At 39.0% G+C, this 21,537-nt stretch overlaps 1 protein-coding gene across 7 annotated transcripts in view; it reads right to left on the bottom strand.

The window, feature by feature from the left end:
- The window catches only part of TLE4 (TLE family member 4, transcriptional corepressor), a 153,284-nt gene that overhangs the window by 93,787 nt on the left and 37,960 nt on the right, over positions 1 to 21,537 (bottom strand). For all 7 annotated transcript variants that reach the window (XM_081236472.1, XM_081236473.1, XM_081236476.1 and 4 more), the window contains one exon: positions 11,756 to 11,830. In XM_081236472.1, coding sequence (XP_081092598.1) covers positions 11,756 to 11,830 — 75 coding nt within the window. The remainder of the gene's footprint in view (positions 1 to 11,755; positions 11,831 to 21,537) is intronic.

Genomic DNA, 21,537 nt, shown 5'->3' with positions numbered 1-21,537 from the left:
CATGCATCTATGGATCTACCTCTCCCACGAAATCATGAACACAGGGACCAAGAGGCAGGGACCAGTTCTTAGTCATCATTGTGCCCCAGGCCTTTAAAAGGTACATGTATGAACAGGAGACTAATAAAAGTATTCTGAAATACTTACTTGCCTGTACTTTCTTTTGATACAGCTATGTGAAGGCAGCTGCTAGCTCTAGTTAATACCTCTTAATACAAAAAATATCCCAAGCAATCATTATCATTAGTTGTTCAAGATTAAATGTTTAATGTGGTTAACTTATTTTCCATAATACCTATGATAGTATCAACATAATGCAGTTTTTTGTTGTTGTTGTTTTTCTTAACCCACCAATAGTTCAAGAAACTCCCTCATCCTCGGGGCACTATTTAGAAACAAATTCAGTGTAAACTTCTGATTTCCAGGTTTCTGAACAATTATGCAGCAATGTCTCCTTATAATGCTATAGACAACTGCCTTCTGTCTACACACATTCCAACAAGTATCGTACTATGTCAGGATCTTGTGCAGTTCGATTCTTGGTAAGGTGCAGGCTCATTTTTTGTCATGAGACCTTTTGTGAACCTAAGACCAGAATTTCTCCTCTGGACAATGTACATCCTCCACACACCCCCAACACACACAATTCTGCCAACATTTCAGGGAGCTAATGGACAGCCTGACACCCAAGCATGAAACCCAAGAGGATCCAAGGACCTAGGTTAAAAATACCTGTCTTGGTACTGGTGTTTATGACAACTTTTGATTCTTACATGTGACAGTAAGTTACAAAAAGCAGGAAGAAACACAGTATGAGAAACACACAGGAGTATCCAACTGATAGGTGGAGCTAGTATATACTTCAACTTAGGCTAACCAATTACTATGTGCATCAGGCATACCCAATTTCACCTCCCTTATTGAGCTCTGGACCCTAAACACTGGACAATACTATAATGGATCTCACGATAAACAGCCTATTGATTCCAGTGTAAAAGAAAGAACAGAGTCAAGGGAACAAATAAGGAACAAGTGTAAAAGAATGGTTAAATGTGTGAGCTCTGAGGTTGGTCTAAGTTTGGTTCACTTCCTCCCTGTGTGGCCTTCAGAAAACTACTTACCCCTTCAGAGGCTTGGTTTCATTATTGGTAAAGCTGGGACAATAATACTCCCTTCCTCATGGGGTTGATACGAAGCTTAAACAAAATAATGTCTACAAATGCTAAGCACAGTACTAACACAAAGCAAATAGTCAACAAATGCTTGCTATTTTTAATTACTCCCTTAGGGAAAAGAATATAAGGCTAGGGATGTAAATCTAGAGAAATAACTGTGACACAAAAGACCCCCAAGTTTTAAAATAAAAATTCCAGAGTCATCAAAACAAATAAGCTTACAAACCATACAATATTAGAAAGCTGGATAGCACTTTAGCGGCTATCAGCTCCAGTCCTGCATTCTACAGGTGATAAAACTTTAAATGAAATTCCTAAGATCATACTACAAGTGATACCCAGGATTGTGTATGTATTTCCTACCAGTCCACGCTTCCTTCCTCTCAACCTTGGCTCAAAATTGTGGGACAAAAAATCAAAATGCAAAAATAGGTCAAAATAGAATGTTTGTTCATTTAACAAGTATTTATTAAATATAATAAATTATTGCATGTTTATTGAACAGTTACTGAGTATTTACTATACAAATATTTGTTGAAAATGATGAGCTACATATTGTTCTAGGCACCACGGCTATAAAAGGGAACAAGATCCCACCTGCTAGTGAAGGGAAATTAACACACACATAAACAAATAAATGGTAAATGCTCTGAGGAAAATAAAACAGGCTACTGTACAGAGAATGAACTGGGTGAAAGAGCTACTACAATCTGCCAGCCAGGGAAATCCTTTCTCAGGAGACAACATCTGAGCTGAGATTTTAATTTTTTTTTTTTAACATCTTTGTTGGAGTATAATTGCTTTACAATGGTGTGTTAGTTTGTGCTGTATAACAAAGTGAATCAGCTATACGTATACATATATCCCCATATCCCCTCCCTCTTGCATCTCCCTCCCACCCTCCTTATCCCACCCCTCTAGGTAGACACAAAGCACTGAGCTGAGGGCTGCTTCCCACTAGCTATCTATTTTACATTTGGTAGTGTATGTATGTCCATGCCACTCTCTCACTTCGTCCCAGCTTACCCTTCCCTCTCCCTGTGTCCTCAAGTCCATTCTCTATGTCTGTGTCTTTATTCCTGTCCTGCCCCTAGGTTCTCCATGACCTTTTTTTTTTTTTTTTAGATTCCATATATATATGTGTTAGCATACAGTATTTGTTTTTCTCTTTCTGACTTACTTCACTCTGTATGACAGTCTCTAGGTCCATCTACCTCATTATAAATAATTCAATTTCGTTTCTTTTTATGGCTGAGTAATATTCCATTGTATAAATGTGCCACATCTTCTTTATCCATTCATCTGTCAATGGACACTTAGGTTGCTTCCATGTCCTGGCTACTGTAAACAGTGAGCTGAGATTTTAAAGAGGAGCATGAGGAAGACCATGTCAAGACATGGAAGATGGGGGTTCTAGAAGGTAGAAGAGCTGGTGCACAATCCCTCAGTCAATGCCTGGGATATCCAGGGACAGAAGAAAGAGACCAATGTGGCTAAAAGTCACATGAATCGAGTGAGGGGTACGTGAAATCAGAGAGGTGGGTGAGGGGTGAGCACGCACAGAGACTTGTGGGCCATGGTAAGAAATTCAGACTTCATTCTAAGCGAAATGGGCAGCCATCAGAGACAGGCTTTAAGCTGGGGAGCAAACAGATCCAATTTATATTTTAGAAGATCATTCTGGCTGCTGTGTACAGAATGAAGAACAGAAAGACAAATGCACAAACAAGAAACTCTATCAGGAGGAAGCTGCTGGAGACTAGCAGGAGTACCCCGGACCAGGGGGCGATGGCAGAAGCAGTCACCCGTAAGAGAACAGTCTAGAGGCAGAACAGATACCATTTTTTAAATGAGAGAAAGTTGTTCTATTGAGCTTGGATTCTTCCCCTTCATCCATCAGCCAGTCTCTTGGATACTGACAGTTAAGGAACTGAGTTCTGAGGGGTACTGGAAAGAGGGCAACCAAGAAAAGAAAAATAAACCAAAAAACCCGCAAAATGGAATGGGGAATAGCAAAAATGAAAGCTACAAAAATCAAGACAGCGTGTCATTGACAAAAAAAAAACAGACACCCAGTTTAATGGAACAAAATAAAGTCCAGAAAATGGACCCCACACAATATAGTCAATAGATTTTCGACAATGATGCACAGCAACTGAATGGAGAAAAGACAGTCTTTTCAACAAACAGTGCTAGAACAACTGAATTGAATGTCCATCTAGGGGGAAAAATAAAGGAAAGAAAAAGAAAAGAAACTCAACCCATATCCCCGTATCTCACATCATAAACAAAAATTAACTCAAACTGGATCATGGGTCTAAACATAAAACTTTTAGAAGAAAACCTAAGAGAAAATATCTGTGGTTGTGGGTGAGGCAGAGATTACTGAGAACCAACAGGAGTCAAAAGTTAGGACTCTAAAGAAAAAAAATTCATAAATTAGACTCAATCAACGTTCAAAACTTCCACTTGTAAAAAGACATATCAAAAAAAATTAAAGGATGACTACAGATTGGGAGAAAATATTTGCAAAATAAAGTACATATGTCCAGAATATTTTTTAAGTTCAAAATACTTGATAAAAATAAAATAACTGACTCAAGAAAAATAGGCAAAGATTTGAGCAGATACTTATCAAAGAAGATATAGAGATGGCAAATAAGCACATAAAAAGACACTCAACATCACTCTCTATTATGGAAATGCACAAAAACACAAGTACCACTATACACGTATCAGAAATGGCTAAAAACTCCCAAAACCTACCATTCCAAGTGCTAGTGAGGATGTGGAACAAAGCTTCTCTCATACATATCAGTGAAGACTGAAAAACAGTACGGTCATTTTGGGAAACAGTGTGTCGGTTACTTTAAACATACACTAACCATATAACTCAGCAATCCCACTTCTAGGGGAAAACTTACAAAATTTACAAAAATCTGTATGTTAATATTTACTCAGGCTTTATTCACAAACACCAAAACCTGGAGACAACCCAACTGTCCTGCAAGAGGTGAATGGCTAAATAAACTGGTGTATCCATACTGGAATATTATTCAGCTATACAAAGGAACTAACTGCTGATACAGGCAACCACATAGACAGACCTCAAATGCACCATGCTAACCGAAGAAAGGCTACATAGTGCATAATTCCATTTATATGACATTCTCAAAAAGGCTCACTTTGGGAGAAAAAACATCATGGGCAGTTGCCAGGGACTGGGGTAGGGAAAAGGACTGACTACAAAGAACAAAGGAATCTGGGGAGGCAGGGCAAGGCAGGAGAGAAAAATTCTGTACCTTCATAGTGGTGGCAGTCACATGACTATTTTGGGTTGTCAAACTCACAGAACTATAAGCTAGAAAGGGTAAATTTTACTTTATGTAAATTATACCTTGATAAATCTTTTAAAATATATAGAATATTAATAATGAATATGTATTGCTCCCAATTCCAAATAAAAAAAAAAAATTTATAAATGCATGCAGCCTCATTTTTACCACATTTTCTATTACCTGTTTCTCCTTATTCTGCTATCCTTGGACACTAAAGTTTTGTTGAAATTAAAATGTGCTAATTAAGGTTGATTTATGTGTAGTAAAATAAAATCAGAAAGCTTGCAAACACCAAAACCTTAGTAAGATGATTTAAATGTAATCTGAGGATCATTTCAGAATATGTTTCAGAAAACATTAAAAAATATTTAAATGTGCCCCTTTAATGGGCTGCAACGAATGAATGAACGAATGAATGAGCAGATGTAATCATTAAATTATTCTTAGTATTCTATAAAAGGTTCTAACCTTTTCACAAAAGTCCTTAGGAGATAAGATCACAAATGCATTTTTAGGGAGACTGATATGCTAGGGAGTTTTAAGTCCTTAAAACTTAGCCTAGGCTTCCCTGGTGGCGCAGTGGTTGGGGGTCCGCCTGCCGATGCAGGGGACACGGGTTCGTGCCCCGGTCCGGGAGGATCCCTTGCGCCGCGGCAGCTGAGCCTGCGCGTCCGGAGCCTGTGCTCCACGGCGGGAGGGGCCGCAGCGGTGAGAGGCCCGCGTACCGCAAAACAAAACAAAACAAAAAAACTTAGCCTAAGTCATCAATCCTTTAATTGCCTGTTTGTGGGGAGCCTGCCTCCTCTCTCCCAGCTTCGAGGGACACAAGGCAGGCTGGGTCCACGCGGGAAAAGGTCTGGCTAGATGGGAGTTGGTGATGTTGCTTATAGAAACATTACTGGGAAGAAGTCAGTAAGAGAACTAGAAAAGGGGAAGCAAAATGGGAACAAATAAAAAAAACAAAAAAACACCACACTAACCAATAAAAAAGGGATAACAATGTGCAAACTTACAAGCTGCCTTGAGTGAAACCTGCTTTTCTGTGTAACACTTCCCAACCAGTCCTCTGGACCCCTACACAGGCTCCGCCTGCTGTGCACTGGTGTGAATGAAATGCAGATGCACAGCTCTGGGAAACTCCACTTTCTTCTTAGTGGAAGCCTGAATCCCACGTGCTTTAAGCTAAGTCAGATGCACCCACCTAGACAGATTCTGCAACTCCTGTAACACTGTGCACTTAAATCTACCAGGAGCTATGGAAACACATTTATTAGGGGGAAGGAGGGAGAGAGGGCTCCCCCTTCAACAGGAGCAAAACAGCAGCACTTCAGGTTAGCAACAATTAAGAACCAACAAAACTGACTAGCTTCTAGAAATTTCTTCTAGGGAAGCTTTGTAACAAATTAACAGAGTGTACAAAGTAAGTACAGATTAGAAATCCTGTTCTTTATCTAGGTTTTTTAGGGAGTTCTGAAGTAGAGACAGGGTTTAAAAATTACTTAAGTATATGAGAGTCTTTGATATGAGAGAAGGGAAATTACTGCCTCTTAGAGCCTCATCAAATTATAGCACAAAGATTAGATTATGACTACATCACTCAATAACACAGTCCCCTGATCCACAGTAAATGAACAAGTTAAAAAAATAAATAAATAAACAACCAAAAGTGAGGGGCACACATACCAATATAAGATAGAGGAATGTGTAGAACGACGTTAAAACTGCTTTCTTTCGCTTAGATGAGCAGGTAAGCAAAGCCCTACAACTGCAGAAAACCAGCCTCCGCCCTCTACCCCCAACCCTTATCCCACCAATTTATGTACATCATGCAGTCAGTGGCCAGCATATTTTATGAAGTCTTTAAGCTCCAGGCACACTGTTGAGTAAAGACAGTAACAAAGCTGGAATAATAATCTCTGATATAACAGAAATCTATTTTATAGCTTGTTTTAAAGTTTATTCCATATAATATACATTTAGAAAATACCGACAGTAATCAGAACAACAAGAAAGGGAAGCTCACCTGTAAGTTCACTGAAAAGTAGTCATTTAAAAAACAATGTAAAAGCTGAGACGTTAAAGAAAATGTTTTATGCACAGAACTCACAACAAACTACGATTGTAGCACATGAGTTCAATTGCCTACCTACACCAGAAAGTCCCCTTAAAGAGCTTGAGGCCTATGAGGTCAAATACTGAGCGTCTTAGATTCTCCAGAAAAGCGGAGGGACGGGGCTTGGCTGCAGTTAATCGGGAAAAATGATTCCCAAACAGGAGTGGGGCCTGAAGAAAGTGATCAGGGAAGGAGGGAAAAACTCAAAACAAGGTAGTTGATCACTACTTGAGGCAACTGAACTCCATCCTGCTGGGACCCCTCTGTGAAGGACTGTATGCAGAAAGCATCTCAGAATCGCCCACCAAAGGGTCAGGAGGGGAGTGTTCCACTGACTGTTCACATATGAGCCCAGGATTACCCCACAGTGAGGAGAAACTTCCTCACTCTTCTACACTGCACACACCTAAGTGAGGACTGGATTCCCCACAAAAAGCACTGGGGAAATGAAACAGCTTCCCAGTGCAGCTGAGGGGAGGTGTTGTCAAGCCACAGAAAACACGTTGTGGTGGCAATGACTAGAGAGAAAGGCAGGTAAGGAGGGTATGAGGTGGGCCAAGGAAGGACAACACCGTTTCTGCACTGCAGGATATCTGTGCCCAAAAGGGGTGAAGAGTACAACTACTGCAAAATTAAGAATACCTCTGGAAAGCCCTTTATTAGCAAACACAGAAGAGAGAAAGTATGGCTCTCAGATACTTCACACATTTTTGCTTTTGTCAAAAAAGTGAAGTTGTATTTTTAATTTTATTTCAAACTTTGTGCTATTAGAGGCTGTGATGTAATGGCGGGGAAAATACATAGACACACACGTTTTAATATATACACATATTTATATCTTTCAGCTTTTTTGCCTAATGGCTAATTAGTTTATAAAGACAACAAGGGAAATTATCACGATGGTGGATCTAAATGCCTCTGAAACTTAAAATGGCTGTTTTTAAATCTATAATGGAAAAAGAGGGACGTACCATTTTAAAACTGTCATACTGCAAGACCTGGTGCCAGAATGCCAATCTAAAATGCATATATGTGTGTACACACACACACACACACACACACACACACACACACATACACACAATTTAAGGGCCAATCATAGGACAAGGACAATAAAACAAAATGCTAAGAGGAAGGAAAAAAACCCCAAGGGTATTGTCTTTCTTTTTTTAAACTAACTCAAACACATAGAATGGTAAAGGCATAGTCATTTAAATCATTGCCTTAGTAATACAAGTAATATTTAAATAGATTTAATAGTGCTGCTCCAAACCAATGAATTATGGGTTTAAAACCTATTAAAATGTAATGTTTTTTTCCAGAGCTGAGAGGAGAGAGATTTAAATCCACTGAATTTTAATATTTCAGCTTGAGCTGCAGGAGGTAGAGAAAGTCCAAATGAACTATTCCATCAGCACCATTCAAGCATGAACATTTTAATCAGTTTTACTTCCTTGGAGTTCTCTAACACAGTTTACGCTGTCATTCTGAAAGCACTTAACACAGAGAGTGTGAAAAACCACCAAGGCTTGTTATTGCCTTTACAATTGATGGCAAATAATTTTGCAGACTTCCTATCATTAAAATGTCACTGCTAAAAATTGAGGTTCAGCATTTCTTGTGCTAAACTGCATTTTCCTACAACACCATGGCATACCTGTTCTTAAGGATTGTTTAAGGGGGTGTATGTACTTTTTTAAAAAATGCACATTTCTATCATTTCTTTCCTGAAAGAGGTTAAAAAAGAGGGGGAAGGAATCCAAAGGAACCCCATTTTCTATTTTTACAAGCCAAACATTTTCTTTTCCAATGTTTGTACTAACAGAACTTTTTTCTTAATGGTAGTTTCTTTGGTGAAATTCTTATGAGGTTCCAACTTAGCCTCCTTTATGAAACATAACCACATTCACACAGCATGTGCTGATAATATAGTGTAATGGATTTAAAAAGCATTTTAAGATAGTCAGATGACTCAATTTAGTAATACAGGAAATGAAAACATCATTTCTAATTAGATCATATTACTGATTTAAAACTACAATTTGTGTGTTGTTCCAACAGTGTGATCTTACAGAGATTCTAATTTAAAAACACAGTGGCTAGCAGGACACATGACAAGATCTAACTAGATGCATAACGTTCCCACAGCCCATTTGAGGGAACTCCGGGAAAGCTTCAAGGAAATGTGAAATACGAACAATTCAAAACAAAACACGAAATATTAACTATAGAAAACAACACAGGCATTTTCCTGGGTTTTTTTCCCTATAAATAAAAGATAAATGATATTTAACTTATTTCAATCTATCAACAGTTTTGAACTGAACATGACCTGTGAAAGAAATCATTATAACTGTGTTTCATTCCATTAAACACAACTAGCTTACTGTCAAGAGAACAAGCCGTCTCTCCAGGTTTCGGGCTCACTTCAGCTTTTTGCATTTAAACTGCATGGATCACTGGTTTGGCTCATTTACCAATGAAGGTAGAATAATACTGCAGAGTTTAAAAGGTGCTTCATCAGATTTCATTAAATTTGGGAACACTTGCGCTTGTCTGGATGGTGTGCATACATATAAAACAAGACACATATGCAGTGAGAAATAAATGAAGGTCTGCAGGGGCTTAGGTGGGTCTTTGCCTCTCAGGAGGAAAACTTTCATTCCCTGGGTGCAGAAAATCACTGACGACTACCTAGAAATCAAGTCACAAAAATCTAAAATTGACCTCTCATCACTTTTGGTAACAGGTCAAAATACCACCACCTCACAACACAGCCATGCCTAACCAGACACAGAACAGCAGGTGCATTTAAAGTTCCACAATGTTACAACTGAAAACTACTGGACACAAGGCACTAAGCAGGGCTGAAACAGACAAAGACAGAACAGCAGCCACAGAAATGCATCAAGTGAGTTGGGTGTAATGGGGCTCTTTCCTTCTCACTTGGTTTGTGGCTCCCTAAAACTGCTGGGTTTGTTTTTTCTATTTCTGCAATCTGTTTTGCAGAACAGTCAGATGATGTGATTTTGATTCCATTTTCTGCTCAGATACAAATAATTTGGAATTGCCACCAGATCCACCAACTACAGCACACACTGCTTTGATAGCATGCAGCTCTGAGTTAGTTCTTCAAATAAGTTTTTAGGTCACCAAATTAAATTAGCTTTGTTTTAATAATTAAATCCATATATACACAATATGTCTGTCAGTTACTCGGCTACAGTCTAATAAATCATCTTCTCCCTGAGAAAAGGCCATCTGCCATCCCATTCAAAACAAAGTATGTAAATGAAATAGATATAAAACAGTATTAAAAATATACTTGACGTGATCAAAGAAAGGGAACTTGTTCTGCTTTTACATCTTCCCTCATATTTTTAAGCAACATCCAACACAAGACAATGTGTTTTTGATTTAGATTAATCTCACCACTATACCGACAGTAACTAATAAGACTCAAAAGAGAAACATAAAAGCATTCTGTTTTCCTAGAAAGGGCTGCCAACCAGACATAAGGTAGGATGGCTACGTGTATTTTAGCAGTTCATACAAAAATAAACACCAAGCCAGAAATGACCCAGGCAGCTCTTCTATAGGTCCTCACCCACGTATTCTCTCCTTCGACAGCAGACTGCAAAGTGGGTGAGAAAAGGAGGTTCTATCCCTAGTGACCTTGGGAGATTTGGTAATCGAAGTATATCCCAAAAGGAATACAACATGTGCTTCAAGCCAACACAGCTGGTATATACATATACACTAACTTTAAAATTAAAGCTTTCTCAACGTTAAAAAAAGAAATTTTTATACTGCCGTTTTCTGGAATTTTTGGAAATAAAAACTAATTGTGAAATGTATTCATCTCTCATCTCTCCACCACCCCCTGAACACAGAAAATATACAACAAACGAGTCTCTCCATGGCCTGTTCTGATTCAGCCTCTTCTTTCCAAGGGACACTTCTGAGGAAATAAAGGTTACTCTTTTCCATTTATTATGTCTTCTAATTTACTACTGGTATTTTCTTGTGGTCAGAGGGACACAAAATAGAGCTCAAAATAGCCCATTAAAAACAAGCTGCAATCAGACTATTGCTCCACCACCATCGGCAGCCATCCCAGAGTTCTGATTTCCTTGTTAAAAGACAGAGGCATAACTGAAGCAATATCTTCACTTCAGATTGATTATCGGCGACCCTTATCCGCATCTTCACTCAGCAATTTGAATTTTAATGAAAGTAAATGGAATAATTAGCATTTCAAAGTGTGTTTGATACACTGAGGGAGAAAAAAGGGAGAAGACTTTTGTGTCTAATCTATACACAAAAGCAAGTATTTGGGAGGGGGCAGAAAGAGGAAACTACAGTTGTAGTGTCTTCATTAGAATAACCTAAGGAACTGCTCCTAACAGCTGCATAAACAGAGATGTGAATATTGTGCTTTTCTCAGCTAAGATTTTTTGCCTGTATTCTTTCTAAGTTGTAGTACCTTATTTTATTACTGGTTACCTCAATCGGGAAGAACAAAAATATAAGTGGAGTTGGAGTGATTGCTCAAACCCATGAATTCCAGCAGGATTTCTATGCAACGTTAATGGTACTAGGAAGGATTTTCCAACTGGGCCGCTGATTTTGCAAAAAGGTGTAGTTCATCTATTATTTCTACTACCAATGGACACTAGTCCTTAAAGAACCACTCATCACAGGGGAGGAAGAGTAGCAGGGAGATGTGAAAATGTACATTTTATTTCACTAAAAATGGTATTAAGATACTCTATATTTGAGGAAAGATAAAGAAATCAGGTCATTTTAACATCAGGGCAATGTGTGTCTTTTTACTGGCAATAGGCTAGCAACAGAGGCTGACTGCAAAGGAAAGAAATATTATGAAAAAGAACTACCCAGCCTCCTTAGGGTGAAACTTTTCAGGAACACTGTCAACTTGAATTGGTGAGAATATGTCCACAGTTCCTGACAAATTTCATGTGAGATTGAAGGCAAAGTGCTTCATTTCACTTTGTGGTCCTCTATTGCCTTTTGCCCCTCTGGTCGAACAAAATCTAAAAGGAGAGTGAGAGAGAGCTGATAACAAACACTAAGATGATCAGAGCTAAAATGGAAAGGCCACGTACCCCAATGATGGCGTTCAGTTCTGCCATGGTCACCTGCTTGGCCCGTTCCACAGCCTGCACCACTTGTTGCTGGTGCTATAAATGAAGATCAGAAACAGAATACAATTATTTGTTTTCTAGTCAGTCAAGAACAGCTTTTCCTAACATGTCCTCTAACTTTAATTACATGCAAAACAGGATTCAGGGGTCTCCATATTTCAAATAAAAGCCCTTGGGTGCTGGATGACTAAATGTCTAGGGTACCTCTGTGTCTACAGTGCTGAGAAGTAACTGGACATCCAACTGCAGGGATCATCCCTGCGCCCCCATGAAAGATGCTCCCTTACAACTGATAGAAGCAACTTAAATTTTACTTTCAAGTCAGTGGTGCACTTTGACCCAACATTTTCCACAAATACTAACAAAACAACACAACCCATCTCACCTGCTTTCTTTGTCTTTTTCTCTGCCACTTACATAAGACATGTTTTGAAAATATTTCCTGCAAGTACTTATTAAGTTTCCACCTGGTATTTGTTAGAGAAGACACTAGAAGGACATATAGAATTCAACGTTTACGTTTCTTCTGTAAACATGAAAAAAGCGTTCATATCTTCATTCCTGTCATGAAGGGCTGCATATTTTAAAGATATTAAAAATGTACAACTCTTGCCAGCAGTAAAGTTTAAGGACTTCAGGTATTGTTTTTAATGCAATAGGAAAACTAAAACCTACAAGTTTAAGTTATTTTTCTTTTGAAAACTTAGGATGGACAGCATAGGAAAATCCCTCTGACCACGATTAAGTTCTAAAGAGAATAAGCAAGATCTGATTTTAATAATTTTAGTAATATTAGAAAAATTAAATCGCACAGAAGTCTCTGCATGAAGGCACTCACATCTGGACACACTCAAGTGCTTATACAGTACCCCCAAAATGTAAACATTATTCCCAACTAAATACACGTGAACACTCTAGTACATACACACTCAAATTCAGTCTAAAATAGGTCTCTTCTGTACTTTTTTCAACTTGGTTTAGTGAATGAAGAGCCAAAGAGACTGTGCTGTGAAACAGGTACTCCTCTCTGTGGCTGGGAAGAGTCTTGTTTCGGTTGATCCCAGCTGAGAAATGCACTAACATTCTCTACTGATTTGAAGTGAGTACGAAGCTCAACTATCATACTGCTTAATACACAGAAAGAGCTAAGCCATCAGTTATATGTGCAATTCCCCTCGACATACCTGGTACTATATTGAAAAGCCCCCAAATATACAGTTACTGGGATTAACTAGGGTGGACACTATTTCCACATCCCAGCTCTGTAGGGGTAGCGGGGGAGGTGATATGGGAAAGGAAACTGCTTTAAATTAGTTTATCTACATGCGGTGTTTTCACCCTTGATTTCCTAATAGAAATGTGTATTTTATGCCTATTAATAATGCAAGGAACACTGTCAAATAATAGATCACTGCATTTTACACTTTTAATGGACTCTGATCATTAAACTATATAACTTGATTTTTTTAAGAGTCTGTTTCAAAACAAGGGCTTCAGAAGCAATCCCCAAAATCTTTATAATAGGTATCTCCAACCATCCTTACTCTTTAATAAAGTATTTACCGAAGTGAAAAAATTCATTTTCCTCTTTCTCTGAAAGTAAAAATCCTAAAGATTCATGAAAACACTAGAAGGAACAGAGAGGTATAGTTGATAAATCGGCCAGTAATAGCTGTTCTCTCTTGAAGCCAACCTGACCATCTATGTTTATTGAACATCTACCATGTGCCAAGCACAGAGCTCATATTTAGATTTAGGACAAATCTGGTTGTCAGGGTAGTGACAACTAGCAGTACTTGGAAAGCAAAAAAAACCAAACAAGCAAAAAACATGTAGGACGACTCTGGGAATTATCTAATACTCAAAGTGAGTTTATGGACAAAAATTTTTATGGAATTTTCTACCTTTTACTTTCCACCACTCAAAAATGGCTGCTCAAAACTTCCATGAAACTGAAAGCCAAAGGAACACATGTACACTTATTCAACATGCATACCTCTCATTCCATTCACGCACCCATTCGTTCAACTAAAGTTTTTAAAAGCTCTTACTCTCCGCCATTTCTGTATATTACTTAAATACCTCTCCATATTACTGAAATATCATCTACTTTACATTAAGTATTCAAAGAACAGTTCCATGAGACAGAAATGCAGAAAATACATCTAGTTAGGGCCTTTCTACCATGAAGATCGCTCAATTCTTGCTTCATAAACTGGATTCCAACTGCCAAGATGAGCAAAGATGCCTTAGGCAGTGGGGATATCTTTCTGACTTGGCATTAAAATCAGGTACATTTACTGAGAAAACCAGAAACACGCCAGTGAACCGTTAACACTGACATCAGATGCGTTTATAGAAACTCTTGCTAAAAAGCTAAAATGACAATGGAAGTCATGATTCAGCTCCTTCCTTTTCTCTCATGGCAATGGCCATGGGCTAATACCATATCTGAACTTTACCTGTAGTTCAGGATTTTACTTCCCTATTTCTGCTTAGAAGCGTGAATCATGTGGTGCTTAAGGACTTTTTGAACAGAAGCTCCCTAAGGCAAAGAATGCCTCCTCCCCCCTTGTGCTCTGAAAGCACCAGAAACACTCGGACATTGCTCACCCAGCCACAAGCAACAACTGTACCACACACTGAAGAAGCATGAACAAGGGCAAATGATCCCAAAGGAAAAAAATGAACACTAGGAGAAGCCCTAAAGTACTCTCGCAAGAGGACCCAAAGAGGCATTGTTTTTCCATTTTCAAATTTCAACATATAGACTCTCTGACTCAGAAAATCTGGCAAGTTTTTCACATCTTCTTAGAACCGTGAAGGCTTTCCCATGAGTCTGCCGTCTCTTCCCCTTCCCCATCCGCCCCTCTCCTCCCGCTCCACCCACGTCTCATTTCCTCTCCCACTTCCTGCTGGTCTCCTCTGTGGCCTCACCACAAGTGGTGACAGCCACTCTAGACCCGGTAAATCTGAAGGAGGAAGAGTCCTGTGGCCTCTCCCATTGCTCAAGCTGCTCACTCAGATACGAGTTCCCCGTCTGAACTTTCCACCAGCATCACCAAATAAAGTGCCACTAGGAATACATTAATAAGCCAAGGGTCTCTGAGAGAGGGGCCTCTAACTGGGATTTGGAGGAGAGAAAAAAATAAAGAAATAAAACCTCAAATATGTATTCTTTAAAATACTGTGACCTGTAATTCTAAGAAATCCAAACGAACAGACAAAAACCCTAGATTCTGATTATGGTTTCACGACTCTGTAAATTTACTAAAAATTACTGAATTGTACACCTAAAAAATGAGTGAAGTTTATGATGCGTAAATTACATCTCAATAAAATACTGTGATTTAAGGAATACAAGCATGGTTGTAAAAAAAGGACCAGTAAAATGAAATTCTATACATTAAATCACTTGCCTACTTTCATCATCATAAAATTACTTTTTGCACTTGTTCAAAGTGTTAAGAATATTTTTTCCACACGAGACTAAAACAATATAAGCTTTTGATAAGTCCAACAAAGCCTGCTGAGAAACTGGCATTAACAAACCACTAGAATATATATATATACCTTAGATGTTGAACGTATGTTTCTCAGAAGAGACTACAAGGACAGTATCTGCCATGCCAATACTTTGAGGCATGGCAATAGACCTGGTACCTGTAATAAAAACTTTAATTTAAAAAACTATTATCACCACTTACAATTTTTTTTAATATCCCTCTTATTGACAGGGGTAGTAAGGACAGATATGTAAAATGAACTAAAATTCTTATCCTGACACGTGGAAATGCAAAAGTGAGCAAGAGATAATGGCCCCCCTCCTCACACAATTCAAAGAGAGCATCTTACAATACAGGAACGTAGGATTTAAAGTACTAGGGAAGATTATTGGCAGGAATGGTCAGCATATTTCCTGGGGCATCAAGGAAAGGCTTTGTTTTCTCATTCATTCAGTCAGTCAATTATTTATTAAGCACCTACTGTGTGCCAAGCACTGTGGTAGGAACTAGGATTAATGAACAAGACAGTGAATTAATAATATTCAAGAGGCTTTGTAATTACAGTTGCAGGATAGTTTCCATGAAGACAATGACAGGATGCTACGAAATCACTCATCAGAGAAATATCTAATCAAATCTTAGGGTTGGAGGAAGATTCCGTAAGGAAGTGGACCGGACAACTGAGACCAGAAGAATGTGCAAGAGTTCCGCGAGTGAAAAGCAGAGAGAAAAGAACTGGAGGCAAAGGGAACAGCCTGGATAAGGTTCCTGAAGGATAAAGAAGCTTGTCTATCAAGGAAGAGAAAGAATGAGTGGCTGGAGGAGGAGAGAAGACTGCTCCCTAACTACTTCCCACACGATTTGATTCTGCCTCTAAATTCTCCTCCACAGTAGTGCATCCTCAAGTATTTGAAAATGGCATAATGCATGTTTTCAGCTTTCTCTATTCCAGGTTAAATATCCCCAGGTCACTGGCTTCAAGAGACTCACTCATCCTTTTGGCCAGTCCTCTGGCTGTGTTCAATGTGACTAGACACAATTTGATCCTGAGCAGATCAAATCCATGTAAAAGTGTCACTCCACATCCATTAAGTCAGAGCCTTTTTCAGCAAGTCTACCAAGTTTATTAACACAAATGAGCTATAAATTTAACCAAAACTCTTTTAGTCAGTCTTTCCTAAATGGTATCCCAAGAAATGTTATTTAGGCCCACAAGAAATTAGGTTATTACTTATACAAAATACAATTTTAAAATTCACAAGGTGTAATTTGGCTAATACCTGGCAAACTGCTCATCCTCTCAGAGCTTCAAATCTCAAAAGAGGGTGAAGATGTATGCAGGCCTTTCCAAACAATTTTGGCTATGGAGCTTGGGATTAAGGTTCTCAGGAGACACCCTGGGAAATGCTGCCGAAGTCTTTCTCATACTGACCATTTGGCCTTGTCTTCTTCATTCTCATTCATACGCAGGCAAGGCATTCTTCACTGATATGTCCAACAAGCTCTACGAGTCCAGAGCTTTCCAACTTTCTGTAATGCTGGAAATGTTCTAGATCTGTGCTCTAGCCACATATGGGTGGATACTGAACACCTAAAGTGTGGCTAGTGCAACTGAGAAACTGGATTATTAACCACATTTAACTTTAATTAATTTTAATTTAAATCTAGATAGCTACTTATGGCTATGGCTACTGTACTAGACAATGCAGCTCTAACTTAAGGTACCTTAAAGCTTAAGTCCAGTAATAATAATCCAACCGCTACCTAACTGAAAGTCAAAGAAATGAGTCAAGTGTCTCAAATACACACTAATTTTTTTGGACACATACAGATAAGAGTTGGCATTGCTGCCTTTGGAAGGAGGCCCACATTTAAACCTGCAGAAAAAAGTTCTCCTTCCTGAGAACCATCTTTCATTTTCTGAGGGGAAGCAGGCCATAAGGATCTCACCAAATATCCAACTGTCAACCAAACACACGGCCATGCAGAACAAGTCAATCTGTCAACCATGGAACTTGGGACAGGATTATGCTCTCTGATGCCTCACTCAGTATTGTGAGAAAAAACTTTTTAAATGGAAGGCCGGCCAATGTAAAATTTAGAAAACTGGTCCAAATCCTCTAAAGCCCCAATCCAGGTGTATTAGTCACTTTAGGACATTCCTTAGATATACAACACTGTCAGAACACATACCAACACTGATAAAATGGTCCTGGCTGGGAAGCAGACATGTCCTCTAAAGGCTGCTGGCACTTAATGAATGATCTCAGGTCTTACGGGTGTCACTGCATACATATCAGGGGATCTCTGGTGATTTCAGCCAAGCTCTCCTACATCAAACCATGTTATCATAAGCCATTGATTCCTTACAAAGTTAACAAGCAGTAAGACAAGTTAACCTGGTGCCATTATGAGGCGAGAACACTACCACCGGTGCATGTAACCACTGTATTTTGTTCATTTCCTCCCTAAGGCACAATATGAAAGTGACTGATCACATTTTTCAACTTCTATTTCATGATTATTCTACACATGCAAAATGTGGTTCAGAATAATTCAGCGCCATAATAAGCCAGGTGCCAAATAAACAGCACTTGACATACAACCGTATCTCATAACACAGCGAAAGGGTTTGTTTTCCATCCAATTAAAAGGACCAAATTTATGGAAAGTCCAAAATAGAAATTCATTGATTTGACTGGCTATCTTAGCCTGTTGGAACTTAAATGCATATTATCACTACTATGTAATTGTGTATTATTTTCTACTATTTAAATGCAATGTAGAACACCCAAATTAATCTACAGAATTCTGGAGAAAACACAACTACTACTCATTAGAAAAGCTAACAAGGCAATAAAAACACAGTTTTGAGTTAGTTAAAATTAAAAATTAAATTTGCACCAGAAAGAATTTAAGTTGGAATGTTCCCTTTTCTCTAGGTAAATATAAGAATAAAAGTAGAAAGGCGGCTTAAAATTTGCACTCCTAAAAATTCTAATGATCAGAGAACTTTGGTTAAATGTGCTCAAAAGAATGATTTGAATTCTTCTTTTTTTCATTTGTTAATATTCACAGATGTAAGGCAAAAAGAGCTGCTCACTCCAATCTGGGCTCCTCCACAGCCTCCAAACAGCCTGCTTCTGCTTATAGAACTCAAGGAACAAGAAAATTTAGCTATGGAATTGCAGAGGACTAGGGGAGGAGGGCAATATCCATCACCTCCTTGGCACTGAACGACTAGAAACTGGTTGTAACGACCTGCTGAAAATAAGGTTAAAGATGGATAATGCCATTGCTCCAAATCTAACGATGACCATGGGTTTAACAAATGGGAATTAGGAAGCCACTGGTCATAAGGAACCACTTTCTGTTCTCTCACCCCGTCCAGTAAGGTACATACATTTCAGGTTACTTCAGGCTGTGGCTGGAAATGGTTTGAGGCCCAAGACATTAAAAATGGATCAAGTTTGATGCTGCAAAGCAATCAACCTGAGCTACTTTTTCTGAGATGTCTTATAATTCCACAAAACCAAGAGTGACTTATCCAATATATCTTTCATGATTTGGAGGGGAGGCAGACTGTCAAAAATTCTGATCTCATTTACTCCAGTTTGAGGACAAGACATATGCATAAAAGAGTATGTCTGAGATAGATGAGGGGAAAAGAACTATAATTTAAGGACTCACAAATGTCCCACTTATGAGAAGCAGTTTCCTTAACAATAACTTTTTCAGCTTCAAGCAGCATGTTCCTTCCAGCAAGTCTACGACAAAATATGGCAGTCCTATGAGTGATCTCCTATATCCCATCCTTCACTTGAGAGGGGTCTTCAAAAACCTTTGTGCTTTTAAAAATATGGGCATAAACATAAGCTGTGTATCTAGACCTAGATGGCCCACAGGGCCTATCACTGTTCATGGGGGTTCCTTTTCACCCCCGTGCATGTATGAATGATAAAGAATGCCTGATGGGTGATTCTTTTTCCCTACAATTCAGACCTTGGAGGAGACTTCTGTAACAAGAACTTTGCATTATTTTATATTTTATGTGATAGATTAAAATACAAGTTGTGCTGATTATATAGTCAGAGCTAGAGTTTGTCACATAAAGATACACCACTGGGTCAGTGTGACTTCCCTCCAAATCAACACTGGTAATAATAATAATGCTCACTATTTTTATTTTGTGCACAGCACTGTGTCTAGAAGCAATTGCTAGCTGTCCCTTGATATCCCTTCTCTTGACATTAGTTTAAGTTTTAGGTGGGCATACTCAACTAAGACTACATTTCCAAGTCTCCCTTGCAGCTAGCTATGGGCAAGTAACTAGGCACTGGCCACTGCAAAGTGAGCAAACAATGTGAGCATCATCCACACCATGACCTTAAAAGAAAAAGCACAAGTTCTCTCGTCCTTCCAGCTGGCTGGGGCAGGACATGGTGATGCTGGGGACGATGAACATTAATATATAAGGAACTTGAGTTTACAACATCGTGGAGTCACCAAATTAGCTACAGCTGCTTCTATGCAAACTGTTATGTGGGAGAAAAACAAACTTTTATTTTGCCTAAACCACTGTTCCTTTCATCTCTGTTAAAGCAGCCTAATACCCAGCTAGGTCTTTCACATTATCACTAGTCCTCATATAACAACCCTATAGTGCAGGTATCCCATTTTTCAGATGAGGAAACTGCAGCCCAGAAAAATAAAGTATTGTGTTCAACATGATAAAAGAAGCAAGTGGCTAAGCCAGGATTTGGTCCCAAGTCTGCCTAACCTCAGGCTCTTTTCACACTGCCTCACACATAACATAACTCTTCCAATGAACTCTGCTCCTTGTTAGGGGAGCAACAAGTTTCTGAAAAATACAGATGGTACTCTGAGGAAAGAAGACTTCAAATTATCACGCAATACGTCACCATCATGTAATACATTACTGACCTACAGCCTATTAGGGGTTTGAAGTTCTCAAACGTCTTAAGAAAACCTTGTTAGTCACCACAAACCATACCCTGCCCATCTCAAAAATAAACTATTTTATAACCCAAGGGGAAAAAAGTACAAAAAGCACAACTGTCCTCTAAGTAAGACCCTCAGCTAGTGCCCAACATTTAGTTAATGCTTAATCTAACAGGATAAGACAATACTCAGAGGCTTTCCAAAAAAATAAAATATTCCTGCCCTTCTGAAAGATCACCTGTGTGGAGCTAACCACCCACTGTTGCAAGCAGCCCCTGGAGCTGCGAGCCTAGCTTATTTCACAGGAAGACCGCCAGCCAGCCCGTCCATTCACAAATATTACCTTCAACTCTTCCCAGTTTTTTACCGAGTCCCTCCCTCCTCTCCAAATGTCTTGGGGCCCAAAATAAGCTGGAATAAAATTCATTTCCCAGAAAAGGTTAAAAACAACGACAACAAAAACTGGCATTTACTATCCGAAGTGCTTTACATTTTAATACATATAGTACACATTGTAAAAATGGGGTTACTCTCACCATCTACAGGAGTATTACAACTCAGAGATCAACTTTCCCAATATAAAGCCAGTAAGATGCAGAGCTGGTCTGATTCCAAGTTAGCAGGAACACTGTGCCTTGCTGCCAGGGTTTAACAAGTGGTGCATAGTTTTCAATCTACATTAGAATCGCCCTAAAGGTATGTTCCTGGAAAGGGGGGCTGGGGGGCACTGGAGATAAGTCAGTACTTACTGGCATCCTTCAATTCTGCTGAGTGCTCACTAAGATCTAAGCGTCTACACGCTATATCCTGAAATCGCTGATAAAGAGCCCATCCACAGAAACTACTTGTAAAAACAAAACTAACTCCAACTAAGCCACCAGGTATTTTGAAAACAGCCAGTCCCCCAACTAGACTGAGAAATTTGTTTTTCTAGATCACAATGTGTGTAGAACACAGACCCCATCCAAAATCACTGTGTCTTCTGAGGCGAACTCTACAGCGTGAACACCTTGAAGAGTTGTCATGTTTTGGATCTTTGCTTGCTGGCTGGGGAGAGACGGGCGTTTGCTAAATTGGAAAATTAATTTTGGAAGCTAGAAGAGAATCACCCTTGAGGCTACCTAATATGCCTCATGGAGATTTTTAGCTAGTTCACAGCCCTGGGTTGTTTTACTTGATACTTTTTCCCCCTATAAGCACATCAGAGAGGAAGATAAACAATACACACTCTTCCAAAGGGCAATGACTAGAAAGGGGAGGGAGGGCTGGCTCCAG

Source organism: Mesoplodon bidens (genome assembly GCF_964165515.1).
Source record: "Mesoplodon bidens genome assembly, chromosome: 6".
In the NCBI taxonomy this organism is placed as follows: Eukaryota; Metazoa; Chordata; class Mammalia; order Artiodactyla; family Ziphiidae; genus Mesoplodon; species Mesoplodon bidens.
Note: the sequence above shows the minus strand (reverse complement) of the source record. Positions and strands in the feature narration are given on the sequence as shown.